This window comes from Syngnathus leptorhynchus, chromosome 8, assembly GCF_054491065.1.
Source record: "Syngnathus leptorhynchus isolate UIUO chromosome 8, UIUO_Slep, whole genome shotgun sequence".
Lineage (NCBI taxonomy): Eukaryota > Metazoa > Chordata > Actinopteri > Syngnathiformes > Syngnathidae > Syngnathus > Syngnathus leptorhynchus.
Genome location: NC_141202.1, coordinates 12,199,024 through 12,214,814, shown reverse-complemented (window position 1 = coordinate 12,214,814; position 15,791 = coordinate 12,199,024). Strand labels below are relative to the sequence as shown.

Genomic DNA, 15,791 nt, shown 5'->3' with positions numbered 1-15,791 from the left:
ATCTTCCTGTTATGGTTCCACCCACTAAAAATAGAAAGAAAAGCTTGTTCCGTTTGAAAGAAGCAGCAATGTGATTGGTCAGTTGCCACCCGCCCCCACCGAGCCGACCAACCAATTGTAAATCGTGTGCGCGGCCATGTTGAATTGTCAATAATTTGAAAGTGAGACAACAAAGAAGTGATATAAAGTTACGACTGAAGCAGATTTCGCGAAACGATGTCAAAACTGCTGTTGGACTCTACACACATATCACGTTAAAAGCTTACAAGCGAAAATATACTTTGGCTGGAGGGAGACAACTCAAGGTAGGTTCGACGAGTAACTGTTCTCAATACCGTAGTTTGAACATCGAAGGCGGCTAGGATAATAGCATGCTAACTTGAGCTCGTTGGTGGAAAAGTTTCCACCTTTCTTGAAAGTTGATTCGAAAAGTCTCCCGAGGTGCTTTGTTTGTCTATCCTACTCGAGTATCAAAATATGAAATTACTTTTGCCTGAGACGTCCATTACAGTTCACATTTGTTGGTGACTCTTGACTGACTGACAACAGGTGACCATATGTATTTGGTTTGTTGATTTAATTTCTTTACCTTTTAAGAAGATTTTCTTGTTTTGTCATGGCAGGTGACCTGGATTTGGCCAATCCCAAATCATCCCAACAATACTAAAAAAAGGAGAATCCAGTTGGTCAAATAAAATCAAAGGAATTGAAAATATTTAGTAAATAGCTCATCAGACACAACAGCTTTAGTCACATCAATGAACAGAATTGCAGTTCTGGCAAAGATAAAGAGGACTATTAGATAACAGCTCTTGTGATATATTTATTCATATGAATGTTAATTTCTCCATTTTTTGGGGAGAGTTACGTTGTAAATTATCATAATTCACACACAGGCCTCTTTATTTTCAAGGGCCCTGTTGACAAATGCTCAAAGCCCAGTGCAATTTTTACCTTTTTTTTTAGTCTGTACTTCAGTATTAGTAAGAAACAAATCACTTGCGCTGGTAAATTTCAAATAAAGAAAAGAGAAAGACAAGAAAGATGGCTGCAGCAAGAACAGCAAACCCAGCACAGATGATCAGCTTGATGAAAGCAGTGAATGGGCCGCTCAGAGGCAGCCAGACCGGAGAATTCAGTGGCCAGCAGCCCCCGAAGAGGAGCAGTAATCCTCAGAGCAGTGGTGGTATCAAGTAAGATTTGTTTTGAAATTTAATTCAAAGTACAAAGCCTCTTCTCATCTCGCATTCTAAAAATGGTGTGTTTTGTCTTTAGGTTTGGAGATGACTGGAAAAAGTGCCTCGAACTTCCTCCAAAAGACAACAGAATTAGAACATCGGTAATGTAACCCTAATGATTAAGTCTAAGTACCCAACCATTTTAAGTTTTGAAATATAATAATAGATACAAATTTTGCTCAATTTACAAATCTCCATTTTGTCAATCCCAGGATGTGACCTCCACCAAGGGAAATGAATTTGAAGACTACTGCCTCAAGAGGGAACTGCTCATGGGAATCTTTGAGATGGGATGGGAAAAGCCCTCCCCCGTACAGGTCTGTTTTTGTTACCATTTTTCTGCTGCTTGACACAGGTAGCAGACCACTGAGTGGGTAAGAAACATTGATTCTGCATATACTGGACGCTGCACCTAGAGATGCATTACTTATGCATGGAAAAAAACAACTTCTCATGCATGTGACCCCTCATAGGAGGAAAGCATCCCCATCGCCTTGTCTGGTCGAGATATTTTGGCCCGTGCCAAAAACGGAACGGGCAAAAGCGGAGCCTACCTCATTCCACTCCTGGAGAGAATCGACCTAAAGAGGAGTTACATTCAAGGTCGGTGTCTGCTTTCTCGGTCCCGGACCATTCGCTCTCCTCCTTGCCTTTCCATAATGAACTTTGTCCACGCTCTCGTCGCCCTTCGCCTCCTCACTTGTGTGTCTCCACGCAGCCTTAGTCGTCGTGCCCACGCGAGAGTTGGCGCTGCAAATGAGCCAAATCGCCATCCAGCTCAGCAAGCACCTCGGAGGAGTGAAGATCATGGCCACCACCGGCGGCACCAACTTGAGGGATGACATCTTGCGCCTCGACGAGACAGGTGCAGCTTGCATGCACGTCTCTCGCTCGTGCAGAGATGGCCAAGCTTTTCCACAAACGGGAAAATGGAAGGGGCGCCCGAGACTAAGACCAAATACCAAGCTCTAGTGGAACATCTAGATTTACATTTTCAATTAAAAAAAAATAAAAAAATTAAATAAAAAAGACTTTATAATATAAAACAGTATTTCAAGTTGGAATTTTTTTATTATATTTAATTAAAATATCTTTTTTTTAGTTTTAGATACGTTTGTGACAGTTTGCCCATTTTTGTCCCTACAGTGCACGTGGTGGTTGCCACACCTGGAAGAATACTGGACCTGATCAAGAAGGGTCTGGCCAAAGTAGATAGGTTACAAATGATGGTGATGGATGAGGTAGGACTCTCATAACATGCATCGTCCTTTTGTGTTTCTCAAACCTTTTCAACATCTGACATGTTCAGGCAGACAAGCTCCTCTCGCAAGACTTTGTGGCCATCATCGAAGACATCATCAGCTTCTTACCAAAGAATCGGCAGATTCTGCTCTACTCAGCAACGTTCCCCATCAGTGTGCAGACATTCATGGTATAGTGGCCTTCACTTGCACACTTTTCATTTCAAAGCAAAAGTGTTTTTAGAAATTCCCCTCCAAACCCCATCCAGAACAAACACCTGCAGAAGCCTTATGAGATCAACCTCATGGAGGAGCTGACGTTGAAGGGCATCACCCAGTATTACGCGTATGTGACCGAGAGGCAGAAGGTCCACTGTCTCAATACGCTCTTCTCGCGGGTGAGGCTTAAGTTCCTCCATTCCTTACTGTCCACACCTCCTTTTTTGTATGAGCCGCACACCTCTTGACATCCAAAGTGTAAAAAAAATAAATAAATCATGATTTGACCATTTGTATTCCAGCTTCAAATCAACCAGTCCATCATCTTTTGCAACTCCAGCCAGCGGGTGGAGCTCCTGGCCAAGAAGATCACCCAGCTGGGCTACTCGTGCTTCTACATTCATGCCAAGATGATGCAAGAGTACAGGAACCGCGTATTCCACGACTTCCGCAACGGACTGTGCAGAAACCTGGTGTGCACAGGTGGCTTAGAGAAACTCAACGCACTTTGCCAACAATTCCAAGTCGATGGTGTGCTCAACCAACGCGTGCTCTTTTGGCAGACCTGTTCACGCGGGGGATCGATATCCAGGCGGTCAACGTGGTCATCAACTTTGACTTCCCCAAAAGCGCAGAGACGTACTTGCATCGCATTGGAAGATCAGGTGACTGCCAACCGTTCTGTTTTTTGGTTTTTTTTTGTTTTGTTTTTTTAACAAGCTGCCGGGCTACTTTTGTGCTCCTTGGAGGGTGTGAAAGCGGGGGGTCACCATGTCAGTCAGGCCCGATGTAATCTTTTATTTGTAACAGGCCGGCCACATCTCGTGATGAATTTAATCGCAATTCTACGCTTTCGTTCAGGGCGCTTCGGCCACCTGGGTCTGGCCATCAATCTGATCACGTCGGAGGACCGCCACATTCTGAAGAGCATTGAGGACCAGCTGGTCACCGACATCAAGCCCATCCCGGGGAACATCGACAAGAGCCTCTACGTGGCAGAGTTTCACTCTGTGGATTCTGACGACCCCCACGCTGCACCAAGCAATGGAAAAATGGCAGCACCAGGAAAGAATGGGGTAAGTTTGGGGAGGAAAGTTGACAAGTGTCAAAGGAGTTTCACCACCGTATCATAAAACTAAAATAGATAAACTTATTTACAGTATTTTTATACATACTATTTCTGTTAGACATTTATGTACATTATCCTGTTCTCTGATAGCTTTCTGCAGTGGCTGACTTTTGAGACTTCTTAGTTCTCTTCACCACTCCACATTTTGCTTGACTTCCAAATTTCTACACCTTGGAGCAGACGTTACAGTTTTCACGTATTGTAACTGGTTTTGTAGCATTCTATACAATATTCCCCATAAAAGGCCTCAAAGTTAAAAAGCGAGCCTTCACTACAGAGTTTTAACACACCACGGGCACGTGCTGCCTACCAGAGGCCAGTCTTGGTAGTACAACAACAGACCTGACGTGAGGATGCAGAATTGTCGTCTTTCTATTTTCTTGTGTCAGTCCTTAAACAACAACAGCTATTATGTGCATTCTGTGCTGTGATAGTCATCTCAAGTCCACCACACTTGGCAACCCCCCTCCTCGTCATGCATCCCGCCCGCCAGGGGGTCTCACATTTTAGAAATGGATTGAGATTTTAGCAGTGTGTATTTAGTCACCCTTTTTACATGCTTACATTTCATTTGTTTTTCAGAAAACAAAAGATGGCTTCTGATATCATAAATATGGCTCAAGACACAATGTGAAGAGTTCTGGTTCACTGTGGTTTACAACCTGCCCATCTTGTACGTACGTACGTACGCACGCATGTACGTACGTATGTATGTATTTTTGTGACCAAAGTGTTGGGTCAGATTCTACTGACAAGGAGCAGTACTAGCCATGCTGTCTCTTTTTTTGGTCACCACAAAGAGAGATGAGCAAGAATTCCTGTTATATGCTGTTGCTATAGCCTACTGGGAGAAGAATAAAACTAACTTGGGCTTTATGTTCTAGTTTCATTATTGGGGGGCGGGGGCTTTGCATGCACAACATAATGGTATGCAGAATTTACAAAAACGTATTTATGCTGTGCATTGTTCTTGCTCATATTCACAGGGAATAGGGACAAGAGTCTGACTGAGAATAGGAAAACTCTTGAATTCCTGCTGAAATGTTACAAATTAAATAAAAGGAAAAAACATTCCACATGATGTAGATCAAACAACAACAAAAGCTCGAAAACAAGTTACAAGTATTTTAAAAAACGGTAATTGCGTTTGTGGGTCTGCGTAAAGTGATGACGTCTGCACGTGGAATTTAACGGCGCGTTCCGACCTAAGTCGTCACTGCTGAGAATGTCCGTAGTTAAACGAGTACTTCGAGTGTGATTTTAATCCATTTAATTTTAACCTATTTTCCAAATACAATAAAGAAAACGATTTAAATTATTCCAAAGCTTTAAACTGGCATTTTTATTTATGAAATGTAGCGTAAATCAGACGTACCCTTGGAATGTCATTCAGCGGACGATTGAATGAATCCACTGATTGGCGAATGACCGGTTACTGTGACGTCAATACAAGTCGGGTCAATTTTGGCCAATGGCCAGAAGCATCCGCTAGACCCTAGCCAATCCGCTGGCTCGGATCCCGGAAGTAGGTGGATCCTTGTCAACCACGGCCACAGACACTACGGTGAACTTTACCGGTTCCGAGTCCCCCCTTCCCCGCAACCAAACCTTTAACGTGAGTAAATTAACCCTCAAATTCCATTATTACATCCATACGAAAAATCATAGCTGCTTGTGCGAGCGGATACTTTATAAGACTGTTGTCGGTATTTGCACGTACCGGACGCTGGGATCTCGTGGCCATCCACATGGCTTCGTCTCCAGCTAGGTAGCTAGCTTGCTAGCTAACTCATGCTAGCTAGCATGAACCACTTAGGCTCAAATCGGAAGTTATTGTGTCCTTTGCAATACGTTGTGACTCCTGCAAGCTGTGAGTTGCACCGTGGCTACCACAACCAACGCGGTTCGTTTAGTATGAGAGAAACGGACCAAATTGGGCCTTAATTAAAAGCTAGTCTACTGTACTTCAATGGATGCTAATGTTTCTGTAGGTGACGAACCCTGCCCTTCCTTCGTCTAATTGTTATTGAGATTTGTGTGAAATACTTGTTGAGACTCCCAATGTGTTTAAGGTTTTGGTGTGAAGCTCACATGGCTTAAGAGCAAATTCTACTACTACTCGTAAGAGTAGACCACTAGTAACTGTCGAATCCATAATTTACCCATCATTTCTGAAGTGAGCTTGACGGAGGTGGGATACAAATTACCGTCTCGTTCTCATGGATGTGAAAGAACTGAACCAAACTGTCAAGTTGTGGTGGCACAATAGTATTACAGTAGATTAACCTCTTAACTATTTGTGGTTTGACTGATTGTTTAATAAACAGACATACATTAGTTTTGGTGCAACAACAAACCTTTATTTGAGTCTGAAAATAATACAATTTATAAATGTTTAATTCATACATTTTGGTCTGCCAAATTGCTTTCACAATTAAGCTCACAGCGATGATCCTTCAAATGGATTATTTGCTTAGCTCGTTCTTTGGTGAAAGGGTTCAGGTTTAGCTAGTCATTAATCACCCATCCAATCTTTTTGCAGTCTGTACAGTCCTCAGAGTATGGGCAGTGTGCTGGCTGCCACCTCCCCTGCGCCCACCCCGGCCGGCGGTGGCCAGGGGGTCCCGGGCTTGGTTGCGGTTCCACCCGGGTTCACCATGCCCTCTGTCCCATCGTCGTCCGAGCTGCAGATCACGGACGTGGCGCAGTCGTCGTCACTTTCCAACCCAGGCACCTACGAGGAGTGCCACCGCAAATGTAAAGGTCAGCGGTAACGCAAGTCACCAGACCGAGCAGTCCTCACTTTACTGGTTGCTATTAGTCAACTAGTTGCTGCCTCGCCGTTAGAATACGACAGATCGGGCCAATCGTATCGCTTTAAGGCAACTCACTGATGTAACAGTCTCAGCATTTTTGCGTGTTTGGTTAAACTGACGGGAAAAGCAAATTAGTCGGATAACGGGAAACATTTCCTGAAAGAAGTTGACGTCATACTAGAATAAAGTTGGAATTTAGGTAAAAGTAAATTTACAATCAACATTTTACAACATTGTATTATGAATAGGGCAACCTTTTTTACATAATTTTACAAGAATCAATTCAAAATGGGAGATAAAAGGTTAGTTTTTATAAAGTTTTAATATTCTCATTAGTACCCGTTATGTCACTTACAATACTTTACGTGTTGTTTTTTTCCAGAGGTTTTCCCTCTCCAGATGGAAGGCGTGCGCTTAGTGGTGAACAAAGGCTTGAGTAACCACTTCCAGGTCAGCCACACCGTCACCCTCAGCACCCTGGGCGACTCCGGCTATCGATTTGGCTCCACATACGTCGGCAGCAAACAGACCGGACCGGCCGAGGTAGGCTGGCGACTGGCGTCTTTTTTTTGCAAACGCCATCATTTGACCAGCGTCATTTCAAGAAAACAAGTCTTTTACAATAAGCCACTATTTTTTGGGATAAGACAAAGCAATCCTTTTAGTTGATCCAATGATAATTTCATGACTCACAAATTGAAACAATAAAGTGTGCAAAGTGGCCAAAAGATTGCCAAGAGTTGTTGTTTTTTTCAATGTATTTTTTTATTTTTTTTTACCGTCAGTCCTTTCCGGTCATGGTGGGCGACATGGACAATACGGGGAGCCTCAATGCCCAAATCATCCACCAGCTCACCTCGGCCATCCGCTCCAAAGTTGTCCTCCAGGTAACTGGCTTGCGCACCTCATTCAACCAGCAGCCTCGTTCAACCGGCATGCTTCATTCTGCCCATGTTGCCTTTGCAGACCCAGCAGCACAAGTTTGTCAACTGGCAGTGCAACCTGGAGTACCATGGCAGTGACTTCACTTCTGCCCTGACACTGGGAAACCCTGATGTCCTCGGAGGCTCCGGTATGACGTCAAGGCGCTGGTCTTAAGCTGCTCATTTGGCTCCATTTTCCCTCTTAATTTTTTATTTGTCTTCAGGCATTGTCGTGGCCCACTATCTGCAGTCCATCACGCCCGCGCTCGCCCTGGGTGGCGAGCTGGTTTATCACCGCAGACCTGGCGAAGAAGGAACGGTCACCTCCCTTCTGGGCAGATACACAGGTAAAAAGAGCAAAAGATTTAGCTCATTTATAATAAAGGTCTTCATATTGTAAGAAAACTGTTATCATTTAATGGAAAAGTTTTTGAGGAAAAAAAAAACAATTCCGGTCCTAGATTTACAATCCATATCGTCAAAATTGCACCAAAAATAGTTTTACGAGAAAATAGCGGATTAAATATCTTTGAGAAAATACAGTCAAACCTGTACTTATGAATTTAATTAGTTCCGGGACCTACTTTGTATGTTGAAACAGTCGTATGTTGGATCAAATATTTCCATAAGAATACATTGTAATTCGTTGCCTAGCCCAAAAAACAACAATAACTCCTTAAGAGATACTGCAGATAATTACATTTTGCAATAAAACAAATGCATTATGTCCGACATGTTCAAAGAAATAAATTACAAAGAAATAAGAAGGGGGTTTTATTGTCAATGAACCTTAGAGACACATAGAGATACAAACAGTACAGTTTTTTATCCAACTTACATTAGGTTAACTTAAAAATAATAGCTTATTTCTTTTTTATATATTTTTTTTAACGTTTTCTTTAACTCGTCTTCACCCTCTTCACTCAATTCAAGCATTCTTTTCTTTGCTTCATTTTCCTCCTCACCTATACTCAATCGCTTTGCAGATTTTTTTCAAAGAAAGGCGTTCCATCTCTTCTGAGGTAGGGCTGTGATGTTTAGAGATGGTGGTGATCCCCTTGGATGGCTTGACCGCTTTGATGGCTTCCTTCTGCTTAATCGTCGTCACATGATCGTCGAAATTGTTGACATGTTCTGGTCATATTCTTTAGCAAGATCACTCATGCACTCCACACTCATGTTTTCAGATGATTTCTTGTTTTAATTGTAAGGAAATGATCACCTTCTTCCTTTTTTCACCACTATTACCATTTGTGTCAGCCTTCTTGAGATATGATAACGTGATGCTGACATCATCCCGACATGCCGCCACTTTGCGAGTTAACCATGACGACGTATGTTAGGAATTACTTTGGATGTTGAGTGAAATATTTGATCAAATTTCACATCATATGTTGAAAAATTCGTATGTTTAAGCAATCGTATGTAGAGGTTTGACTGTCGTCCTGATCAATTTGTGAGATGTTAGCCATTAATTGTGTCGCTACTTGTTGTCTTTGTCAGGTGACAACTCAGTGGCCACACTGACGTTGGGCGGAGGAGGATGTCACGCCACCTACTACCATAAAGCCAACGAGCAGGTACCCGCCAAGGAGATAATGTTCATTTTGGAGAGGGCTTGTCTAGAAAGTAGAAACCATTTATTTATAGTTGCAGAGTTGGGGCTTGCAGAAAGTGTTCTTCTTGGGGGTTGGCATAGCAGAAAGTAATTGAGAAGCGCTGTCGCTAAATATTTAGCATTATCATTCTATGTGTTCAAAGGTATAAATTAAATGTGCAGCTATGATATGGGTTTAATATACCTTTAAATAGTGAAAAAAACAGACAATACTTAACATGATAACAGGAAATCTAGTTGTGCGGTCACAGTTACAAGTGGGCGTAGAGTTTGAAGCCAGCACGCGGATGAGAGAGACCACGACATCGTTGGGCTACCAGCTAGATGTGCCTAAGGCCAACCTGCTCTTCAAAGGTAGGCCCACTGAGCCGCCACGTTGCATTTACGCTATTAACGGAGCTGTCGCGGGCGGGGCCCCGGCGTCCTCCTCCAGGCTCGGTGGACAGCAACTGGGTGGTAGGCGCCACGCTGGAGAAGAAGCTGCCGCCTCTGCCGCTCACGGTAGCGCTGGGAGCCTTCCTCAATCACCGCAAGAACAAGTTCCAGTGCGGCTTCAGCGTTGTCATCGGCTAGAGGGGGTCAGAAATGGAAATGTCACCCCTGCCCCCCAGGACCCGGCTCATGGTCCTTGGCTCGGTCGGAGACACATTCACACGCAAACGCACACGGGAACCCGGAACAAGTTTTTCCAAACCTTACATTCAGAGATGCTCTTTTACTACTGTGATTCCCGGGAGAGATGTCAAAGAGACGTGACTGACCGACGAGACCACCTAGGACCCGGGACTGGCCGCGCCTGCGTGGTGTAGCGCCCTTTTCTTTACTTTTGGAAAGAACGCCCACGTCAGGGCGGGGGAAGAATCCAACCAAGTCTGTACGTAAACGTAATATATGGTGATCGTGTGTGATGAACACAAATAAATGTCATTACTTTTTCTAACAATGCCCGAAGCTCGTTCTTACTTACATTTGGGTTTCAATCCAGGACGAGGGATTCAAATTAGGGTTTCAAGTTAGGGTTAGGGTTTCAAATTAGGGTTAGGGTTTCAATGTAGGATTTCAAACTACGGTTAGGGTTTCAGTGCAGTGTTTCAAACAACCTAATTTAAATCCCTAACCCTAGTTTGAAACTCCAATTTGAAACCCTAACCCTAGTTTGAAACCCTACATTGGAACCCTAACCTTAGTTTGAAACCCTAATTTGAAAACTTTCAAGCAACAACTCTCGTCCTTATGCTTGCTTTGTTTGAGATGTTCATTGTGGCTCTGGTAGGTCTTTGGAAAAATGGAAAAAAAAGAAAGACCAATCAGAAGAGTAGCTCCCAACGCTTATCTCCATCTTGAGTCAAAAGGCCAGCGACAAGACTCATCTTGCTCAGGGGCAGCCAGGCCACATTCATCTGTCGGATGTGTAAGGGGCTGTTAAGTGCCACCTTGGGCCTTTTTTGGCAAAACAGCAGCAAGTCATGTCATGTCTGCCTGGCCGCAATATTAGGGACACCTGCTTGCCATTCTACAACACATAGCGTTCAGTTTCTGACACTTCTTACCGTCTTGGAGACAAAACAATTGAAATGACACAAGAAAAACACAAATTATAAAACCAGTTTCAAATTGGCTAACTTAATACCCCAACAAAGTTGAAACCTTAACCCTGTCTCAAAGCATAATCTAAATCTTAAAATTCAAACTTCAAATCTCCCTCTTTTGACATTAGGATCATATATTGCGGTCAAATCAACAATGACTTTCTCTGATTTGTCATCAGTCAAGATTTGGAGCACCTATGTTTTATGCAAGATAGGACAAGATGAAATCATGCGCTCAAGAATCATAAAAGCAATTTGAAGGAATGGAGACATTTTCACTCAGTGGACTCTGAGCCTCCACGTTGGAGGCCGAGCGAGTCACCCGAGGACAAATGTCGAATGACATTGTCGCAACTGCTTACAGGTAAAGGAGGGAAAAAAAAATTCCTGTAGCTAATGTTCACTTTCAATAAAATGTTTATTAACGCTTCAGTATTTCAAAGAGTGATTGGTCAAAAGTGGATGACAGAACATTTTGGTGTGTTTGTGAGATCCAGCTTCACGGCGTGCCACAACATGCTGAATAAAAGCAACAATGCGGCCAGAACGTTGTGTCATCGGGACATGTCGAGACGAGAACGGGACCGCGGCCGCCCAGTTAAAATAAGACCTTAGTGGTGTGAATTCCAGTTCTTTTAGGTGAACTGAATCTTTAGAATCAGTTCACTCAAAAGATTCGTTCAAACGAATCGTTTAACGAATCGCCTCCCCCCCACCTCCCACACATATCTTTTTTTGTTTGTTTGTTTGTTTGTTTGTTTGTTTGTTTTTGCAACATCCCGTGGAAACAACCCATACACATCAAACAATACAACTACCCCCCCCCCCCCCCCCCCCCACAAATTATTATATATAATAATAATTGGTTCGGGTAATTAACACATTTAGCTCAGTGGCCTAGTAGTAGAGTGTCCGCCCTGAGACTGGAAGGTTGTGGGTTCAAACCCCGGCCGGGTCATACCAAAGACTATAAAAATGGAACCCATTGCCTCCCTGCTTGGCACTCAGCATTAAGGGTTGGAATTGGGGGGTTAGATCACCAAATGATTCCCGAGCGCGGCGCCGCTGCTGCTCACTGCTCCCCTCTCCCCCAGGGGATGGATCAAAATCACATGGGGATGGGTTAAATGCAGAGGACAGAGCCCTTTGAGACTGCTTGTGATTTAGGGCTATATAAAAACTTGACTTGACTTGACATTTCTTTCCATAATACAACACCTACACACTGATTCGTTGGCAACAGTCACTGACTCGTTCGTGAACGGGAAAATTACGTCACTGACTCGTAAAGTCCCGCCTCCATCTATCACTCGCTGCTGATTGGTCGTTCGCGAAGATTCACGAATGAATGACAGACAGCATTGGCGCTATGCCATTGCCAGCCGACACACGTTATGCCGAAATTGATGTTTTAATTTTGTATTTGTTGGCTTGTAGTTGATGGTGTTATTATATCAAATGTGTTTGTGTTTGAATAAAAGGTTGAAAAAAAGAAAACTTATGCCGACATTTGTTAATTTTGGGGACACCAACTCATATTACGTCGACGTTATGGAGCTCTGTACGCCAAAACCAGCAGACACAGACAGCTTCTTCCCCCAGGTTGTTGCTCTGATTAACTCACACCACTCTTAGAGTCTCGGAATCATTGCTGTGCAATAACATCCTGCTTGCCGCACCTTTTTTTGAATTGTCTACACTGTTTGTACTATGTGTCCTCTGCATCCATTGCAGTCTGGTCATTCTGGAAGAGGGACCCTCCCATCTGTGATCTCTTCTCAAGGTTTATCATTTCCCCTAGTTGGAGTTTCGAGTTTTTCACTTTAGGAAGTGATTCGTTCACTCTCGTTCACTGAAAAGAGTCGTTTTTTTGAACTAATCGTTCACTCACGAGCCAACACTAACCTTAATGCCTACTTGGAAAAACCAACACACCCACACAACTCACTGAGAAGAGAAAACAAAAGGCAACCTTGTTAGAATAGTAGAACTAAGCTGTTATAGTTTGCCCGTGATATCAACCAAATCACGATACAGCAATGGCCCATCACCGATCTATGTTGATATTTGTATTACTCAAGTACAATTCCTTTCCAGAGACAATGTGCGCATATCCAAAAGGACATCTGTTGAAAATAATTCAACCTAATGAGAATTGTATTTATTTTTGCTTAAAAAAATAATCACATACCAACAGAGTTCAAGACAATAAATATTTGTCCAGAAATTGAGTTCAGGAATATATAGAAATTACATTTCAGTGAGAGTGCAATTGGAATGAGATTTCAAAGCAAATCCTGGGTTGGACTTAGTTGCTGATGACCACGGCCTTGAGGTGTTCCTGGAGATCTGTCGCGAAATGGTCCAGTTTCTCCTTCAGGTCTTCGGCATAGGGGGCCACCACACGTTGCACGTCTCTGCTTCTGTGATAAAGCTCCTTCTGCAACCTGTTGGCCATGGGGCTGATGTTGCGCTGGAAGGCCATCAGGTGTCCGTTAGCCTGATTTATAAGTTCCTGCGTGAAGCGCTGAAAGTTGTGCTCCGCGTTGTAGATGCTGCTCATCAGGCCGGCCATCAGCTCCTCACTACGCTGCTTGAGGACATCCGAATCCACGTTGTCGGCATAAACCGTCAGCACCTGCCTAAGCTGATGCAGCCTCTCCTGAATCGGCGCCTTCGCAGCATTCGAGTACAGCTCAAACTTCTTGGTGACCGAGTCCAGGTCCTGGCTCAGCAAGTTTCTCAAGACGTCTGCCTCGCGGCCGATCTTGGCCACCAGGCTCTGAGCGGCCATGGGGAGCTTCTCCTTAAGGGTGCTGGCATACTTGCTGGCTATGTCAGCGGTCTCAGCCAGCTGAGCGCTGCAAAAGCAAACAAACAAAGATTAGCTCAATGTTGGTTTCTTCCAGAGGGTTGTCAATCGAAGAGTTTATTAGGTGTTATGACAAATGAGCCCTGATATCACCGGGGTCGAGATACAGCAATTTTGTATGTCCAATTCCATCAACATTTGATCAAATTTCATATCGCAGAGCAACTTACTTGACTTCACCTCCAAACTCTGAATTCATCACCATCTCCAGGGTGTCGTCGGCCGTATGGCTGGCCTTGGCAATGTAGTACCAGAAGGCATCGGTCAGAGCCTCTATAGGAGGCTTGGGCGCATCGGCGTGGAACAAGTTGCCATTGCAGCCTGTTGCGGGAAAACAGATAGAGAGTTTTCCATAACGAACAACATTTTGGCTCATGATATCTACAGTATTGCGATATGGTGCCCTTCAGTTTGGAGCTTATGACTTACCAGAAACCAGAGCCAAAGCGAGCAAAACAAAGACCCTCATGATTGCTGGAAACACAAAAGGGGATGTCAGCTAAAGTTCAACAGCATGCGAGTGAGCACTTTTGTTGAATGAGAAAGCCCGCCAAATCCTCACCTGCTGTCGTGTGTGCGTCTCTTTGTGGATTGTGTCCGCTTGCGTTGCCTATTTATACTGAAGAAGCCTGACAGTTGTTGTCGAGGAGGCAAAGTCCAGGAGTCCCTGCTATGTTGTCACAAATGGGTCACAGGACTTGGCTGAGGCGGGCTAAAGATGCCACGCCAAACATGACTTTAAAGAAGGACTTGAGTCTTTTGTGGTGCTTTCACGTTCAAACCACTGTGGAAAATAGGTTGCAAGGTCCCTGTTAGCGAAAAAATCAATATGCTCATATTTCATTGATTAACATGCACAAGCATACATTTACCTACACACAATCATTGATTAAAATATAAATATAGTATATAATCTCATATAGAAATCACTTTACTCGTACAACTTTTCTTATTAGACATTTTTTGGGAACGTATTTGAATAACTTCTCAACATTCGTAGACAATACATATGGCTCTAAATGATGTTTTGTAATTATAACCACTGTCTCATGTTTTCTTGAACTGCTCGATTTGTACTGTCAGAGGTTTTTGTGCAATTAACAATGAATGATGTGTGCGGCATTTTGAAGTTGGAGAGAGAAAATGAATACGTTTGCATAGAATATGAGAAAGTTAATTTGGGCATGAAAGATATTAAGGATAGCAAGAACGTTAGGAACAAAACATAGTAGTCCGCCAGAACTGGTACAAAATGACAAAAAGAGCTGATGTTGGGAAGAATTATTGGGGAAAGTGTGTTAGTATCATATCTGCAGGGACTGGTGTCATCTGGAGAACAAACAAACCAAGGAACGAGGAGAAGAACTAGGCAAAAGTACAGCGACGAAGGCCACCAAGGACAAGACGAGACGCCAAGGGACGGCTATGGAAGACAAACTGGCGCCCACTTTTGTAGATGACGCAACTCGACTTAATAGAAGCAGTCACAAGAACTTCTTTACTGTTTTTTATCCTGATATTGCATTGGAGCACTGTTGGAGAGAAAAGCCCAGGGCTGACTTGTAAACCTTTTCCTGAACACAGACTTCATATGATGGGCTGAAATTTTACTAACCTGGTGTGAGCTTGATTTGTGTGAAAATGTTTGTCCTTAGAAGAAAACAAACAGGCGTTGAAGAAGTTGGACCCAAGTAATTGGTAATGGTTGACACAAGGCGGAGGGCAATTGAGGTGCTCTCGCTTCCAAAGGATAACATTTTCCAACACCGCCAAAGGCGACCCATACCGACATTCATGTTTAGTTCAAGCCTAGCACGCTAATCAGCTCCTGAGTGCGTCAGGATGTGGGCCATCACTCTTTGAGCTGGACGGAAAACCTTTGGACCAAATCAAAGGCGAAATCACACTAGGCTGCTATTTTATAGATAGCTCGGACGGCATACAATATCATTTTGCTTTGCTTGGAATCTTGTGATTTGGTTTCCTGATCACGCTCAAGTGTCAATGAACACAAACAACAGTGTCAGAAACAAAGAAGCTCCTATAATGCCGTTTTTTGATACATAATAAATGTGAAACGAAACACTGTCATTTTTGACAAGATCAGAGTATTTTGACATTTCAAACATTTTGCCCACAGTAAAAA

At 43.4% G+C, this 15,791-nt stretch overlaps 3 protein-coding genes across 5 annotated transcripts; 2 read left to right on the top strand and 1 right to left on the bottom strand.

Annotated features, from left to right (window-relative positions):
• Positions 1-123: 123 nt before the first annotated feature.
• LOC147052538 (putative ATP-dependent RNA helicase ddx6) lies at positions 124-4,703 on the top strand. Its single transcript, XM_085918353.1, has 13 exons — positions 124-305; positions 624-1,193; positions 1,276-1,339; positions 1,451-1,555; positions 1,712-1,841; positions 1,957-2,103; positions 2,385-2,479; positions 2,548-2,670; positions 2,749-2,877; positions 3,001-3,181; positions 3,262-3,363; positions 3,560-3,774; positions 4,410-4,703. The coding sequence occupies exons 2-13, from the start codon at positions 1,045-1,047 to the stop codon at positions 4,428-4,430; spliced, it is 1,461 nt and encodes a 486-aa protein (XP_085774479.1). The 5' UTR covers positions 124-305; positions 624-1,044; the 3' UTR covers positions 4,431-4,703.
• Positions 4,704-5,288: 585 nt separating this feature from the next.
• tomm40 (translocase of outer mitochondrial membrane 40 homolog (yeast)) lies at positions 5,289-10,127 on the top strand. 3 transcript variants are annotated; one of them, XM_085918355.1, is made up of 9 exons: positions 5,289-5,442; positions 6,370-6,590; positions 7,026-7,186; positions 7,429-7,530; positions 7,610-7,715; positions 7,791-7,913; positions 9,070-9,146; positions 9,436-9,538; positions 9,618-10,127. In XM_085918355.1, the coding sequence occupies exons 2-9, from the start codon at positions 6,389-6,391 to the stop codon at positions 9,755-9,757; spliced, it is 1,014 nt and encodes a 337-aa protein (XP_085774481.1). In that variant the 5' UTR covers positions 5,289-5,442; positions 6,370-6,388; the 3' UTR covers positions 9,758-10,127. The 3 variants fall into 3 exon arrangements, with proteins under 3 accessions (XP_085774481.1, XP_085774482.1, XP_085774480.1); XM_085918356.1 differs by lacking the exon at positions 5,289-5,442 and adding an exon at positions 5,529-5,697; XM_085918354.1 differs by lacking the exon at positions 5,289-5,442 and adding an exon at positions 5,796-5,814.
• Positions 10,128-12,912: 2,785 nt separating this feature from the next.
• Positions 12,913-14,320, bottom strand: LOC147052536 (uncharacterized). Its single transcript, XM_085918755.1, has 4 exons — positions 14,208-14,320; positions 14,075-14,119; positions 13,816-13,966; positions 12,913-13,634 (listed from the first exon to the last, which is right to left on the bottom strand). Exons 2-4 carry the CDS (start codon positions 14,112-14,114, stop codon positions 13,082-13,084), a joined length of 744 nt encoding a protein of 247 aa, XP_085774881.1. The 5' UTR covers positions 14,115-14,119; positions 14,208-14,320; the 3' UTR covers positions 12,913-13,081.
• Positions 14,321-15,791: the final 1,471 nt, after the last annotated feature.